The sequence below is a fragment of the Monopterus albus genome, unplaced genomic scaffold, assembly GCF_001952655.1.
Source record: "Monopterus albus unplaced genomic scaffold, M_albus_1.0 scaffold582.1, whole genome shotgun sequence".
In the NCBI taxonomy this organism is placed as follows: Eukaryota; Metazoa; Chordata; class Actinopteri; order Synbranchiformes; family Synbranchidae; genus Monopterus; species Monopterus albus.
In genome coordinates, this window is record NW_018128462.1 from 49,695 (window position 1) to 53,766 (window position 4,072).

The 4,072-nt window shown below is 43.7% G+C and overlaps 2 protein-coding genes across 2 annotated transcripts; both read left to right on the forward strand.

The window, feature by feature from the left end:
* The first annotated feature begins 790 nt into the window (after positions 1 to 790).
* LOC109953218 (cystine/glutamate transporter-like) lies at positions 791 to 2,272 on the forward strand. Its single transcript, XM_020588643.1, has 3 exons — positions 791 to 903; positions 1,009 to 1,112; positions 2,158 to 2,272. Exons 1-3 carry the CDS (start codon positions 808 to 810, stop codon positions 2,270 to 2,272), a joined length of 315 nt encoding a protein of 104 aa, XP_020444299.1. The 5' UTR covers positions 791 to 807.
* A 46-nt stretch (positions 2,273 to 2,318) lies between these two features.
* LOC109953219 (cystine/glutamate transporter-like) lies at positions 2,319 to 3,867 on the forward strand. Its single transcript, XM_020588644.1, has 5 exons — positions 2,319 to 2,422; positions 2,504 to 2,600; positions 2,759 to 2,908; positions 3,010 to 3,187; positions 3,780 to 3,867. The coding sequence occupies exons 1-5, from the start codon at positions 2,319 to 2,321 to the stop codon at positions 3,842 to 3,844; spliced, it is 594 nt and encodes a 197-aa protein (XP_020444300.1). The 3' UTR covers positions 3,845 to 3,867.
* The last annotated feature ends 205 nt before the right edge of the window (positions 3,868 to 4,072 follow it).

Consider the following 4,072-nt stretch of genomic DNA (forward strand, 5'->3'; position numbering starts at 1 on the left):
CTAAGATGTTTGCCCTGGTGCTCATCATCATCCCTGGTGTCATTGCTTTGAGCAAAGGTGGGACGATGATGCTAGTCCTGCGGATACAGGTGGAGTTAATCTAGGACACCCTGACAAATGGCTGGTGATTGTGTTAAACTATTCACAAGGTAGGGCATTCGTCTCCTGACCAGCAAGTTGGTGGTTCGACTCCTGGCCTCCCCGCATGCCTAAGTGTCCCTGAGCAAGACACTGAACCCCGCATTGCTCCCGGTGGCTTGATTAGCGCCGCTGTGTGGCAGCCTGTCGTCATCGGTGTGTGAATGGCTGAATGGTGTATCATCTCCTGTAAAGCGCTTTGGCTAGTGCAACACACTGTGGGAATATGCGCTATATAAATACAGTCCAAAGACAGAGAATTTCCAGAAAGGCTTTGAAATTGAATCATTAACTCTGGATAAGTTGCCACTGGCCTTTTATAATGGTCTATATGCCTACAGTGGATGGTAAGCAAGCCAACTGTGGTGTTATAGACAACAATAAATTCAATTGGAAAAGTTATCAACATACATACTAACATTCATTGAGACATGATACTGATAAATACACAAACAATCATAAGTCTGTGCCTTTGTCTCCTGAACATTCTCCTTTTACCTCAGGAATAATCTGAACTATGTCACGGAAGAAGTCATAAACCCAAATAGGTATTTTGCATCTGACATCTCTAGTTAATTTATAAAAGCTGTCTTGCTTTGGTAATATAATTATACCTCTCTGTTTGTATCCTGTCTTGTCAAAAACATCCCACTAGCAATAATCTGGTCCATGGTGACAGTGACAGTTTTTTATGTGCTTGTTAATGTGGCCTACTACACCATGATATCTCCTGCTGAGCTGCTGCTGTCTGATGCCGTGGCTGTGGTCAGTGCTACACTGTACAGCATTCTGAAATCAAAAGACCTGATCAGAGGGCATAAATAAGGAACAGTATGTTGGGGTGTTGGTTTGAGGTCTGTCTCTCTACAGACATTTGCCAGCCGCACGCTCCACGGACTAGTTGCTGTGATTCCCGTTCTCGTGGCTCTATCCTGCCTTGGGACGCATAATGCTGGCTTCTTTGGAGTACCCAGGTAATGTATTTGACATAAATGCTTCAATTCAACTAAGGGCTCTCTCTGGTCCATTCTCAAATCCGCTGTGCTGTTACTGGTAAAGTACATCCCTCACACTGTAAAGCAATAGTATAAGGAAATCCAGCAATTTCTCATTTTCTAATCACTGTGCTTTACTATCCTTTATGTCATTGTATAAAGAAGTTACAACAGACTGTCTGGAAGGGTTTGAGTCGAGCCAAGGTCCGGAGGAAAACAGTCCGTGAAGGGTGAATAGGAGCTGGCTAGAAGAGGTGAAACACACGGTAGTCCCTGGCATACAAGACGGAAAACTGGACACACAAAAATTACCAGAACGAATAATAACCACAAAGGAGACAAAGACGGCCTGAGAACGTGAACGAACTGGCAAGGGAGTGTTAGGTGAGCCAGGTATAAGTAAAGGACGAACTAATGAAGTGCAGCTGGTGATAACCAAGGGGTGAGGAGCAGGTGTACATGATGAGCAATCAAGGGCTAGAAGAGAGAGACAGAGTGAGGGAGGTGAGACAGGCAAGTATAGCCGGGCAAACCTGACATAAATGAAAAAAAGCCAATTTATACCTCAAAAGCCTGCCTAAAGAAAAAGGTTTTTAAAGCCGACTTAAAAACCGCTAGTTCCAACGTCAATCGCACCTCTAAAGGAAGGGAATTCCAGAGTCTGGAGCCAAATGTAGCAAAGGATCGGTCACCCCATTTTTTGTACCGCGATTGCGGGACAACCAAAGACAAATGTTCTGAAGAGTGCAGGGCTCTTCGTGGCACGTAAATTGATAGCTTGTCAGACAAATAAGGCAGAGCCATGCCATGGATGGCCTTAAAAACGAATACCAGAGTTTTAAACTTAACTCTGTACTCAATGGGAAGCCAATGAAGGGAGCGGAGAATCGAGGTAATGTGGGCAAACCTCTGCGCATTGACTAGAAGCCAGGCTGCTGAATTTTGAACTAATTGCAATTTCCGGCTTCAATTCAACTAAGGGCTCTCTGTGGTCTATTCTCAAGTCCTACTGTCTCTATTGCAGGATGCTGTTTGTAGGAGCCAGGGAGGGCCACTGGCCACCAATCTTTTCCATGATTCACATTCACAGACATACACCTTTGCCTGCTGTGCTGTTACTAGCAGATCAGAGGGCATAAATAAGGAACAGTATGTTGGTCTGATTCAGTGTCTGTGTCTCTACAGATGTTTGCAGGCCGCACGCTGCACGGACTGGCTGCTGTGATTCCCATTCTTGTGGCTCTATCCTGCCTTGGAACACTTAATGGTGGCTTCTTTGGAGTATCCAGGTAATGTATTTTACATAAATGTTTCAGTTCAACTAAGGGCTCTGTCAGGTCCATTCTCAAGTCCTACTGTCTCTATTGCAGGATGCTGTTTGTAGGAGCCAGGGAGGGCCACTGGCCACCAATCTTTTCCATGATTCACATTCACAGACATACACCTTTGCCTGCTGTGCTGTTACTGGTAAAGTACATCCCTCACACTGTAAAGCAATAGTATAAGGAAATCCAGCAATTTCTCATTTTCTGATCACTGTGCTTTACTATCCTCTATGTCACAGATACAACAGACTTGGATTGAATGGTGGTATGTCACTACAGCTGTATTGTCTGTGTCTCCAGTACCCTTTGACTGTGTTGATTGTGATCGTTGGAGAGATCTACCAGCTCATCAATGTTGTCTCCTTTGCTAGCTGGTTTTTCATGGCCTTAGCAACCTTGGGGATGGTCATCCATTGGTACCGCTTCCCCCTCCACCCAAGACCTTTCAAAGTTAGCCTGCCAGTAGTTATAGCACTCACCTGCAAAGCATTTCTTATCCATCTGCACACTAGCCTGACCAAATGTTATTTGCTTTGTCTAATAACCCAAAGGTGCCCGTGGCCATCACATTCATCTTCACAGTGGTTTGCTTCTTCATTGTGGGTATGTCTCTGTATTCAGACCCCTGGAACACAGGGATAAGCTGTGCTCTCACACTGACTGGAGTCCCAGTTTATTATTTGACTGTCCACCACTTCCACCTGCCCCACAGATGGCGACACATCTTCAGTAAGTCATACTGAGATCTGCCAACTTGTGTTTGGTGAAAAGTTTGAACAGAAAATGTCTCAACAAACAACAAATTAGCTTTTCGCATTAGATTAACAGAGGACAAAGAACATGTTAGTCCTGGGTTTGTGTTTTACTTTTTCCAGTTAAAGACAAAACACATAGACCTGCAGTAAAAGCAGAAATCTTACAGAAAGTGTTCTCTAAATGTAGAATGTTGGTAAATATTACACAGCAGGGCAAGTAAAATGTAGGTTTCACATGGCCACACTTCTTATTAAACCCTACTGTGGACTTTTTACCCTAGCTTTGTGAAATAAATCACTTTGTTAACCAGTTCTCTGACATATTAATTATTTTAATCTGAAAGTGTTCTCCAAATGGTGGTAAATATTACACAGCAGGGAAAGGAAAATGTACGTTTCACATGCCCACACGTCTTTTTAACTCCTACTGTGGACTTTTTACCCTATGCTTATGAATTAAATCACTTTGTAAACCAGGTCTCTGACATATGAATTATTTTAACCCTAGAGCTGAGGGTTTGGGATCAACCAGGGAAAATAATTCTGATTCTCTTCCCCTTTCCCAGACTACAGCAGCTTACAGCTGCAGCTCCTTCTAGAAGTGGTTCAACAGGAAGTCCAGACATACTGAACACCCCAAAGACATCCTGCTTTCTGTTGACAAACTTCGTGGTTACCAACTGAAGAACTGCTAGAAGCTTCTTTGTTTGTACAGAAGTTTAAACCAGTATGTTTTAAGTGTCAGTTGTAATACATTAAGAATTTTAAGTTACATTTGCAAGAATGCAGCTGATGGGGAGTTGGCTGGGGAGCACGTGGAGGCTGCAGCTGAGGCTTAGACTGTAGTGGCTGGAGCTGC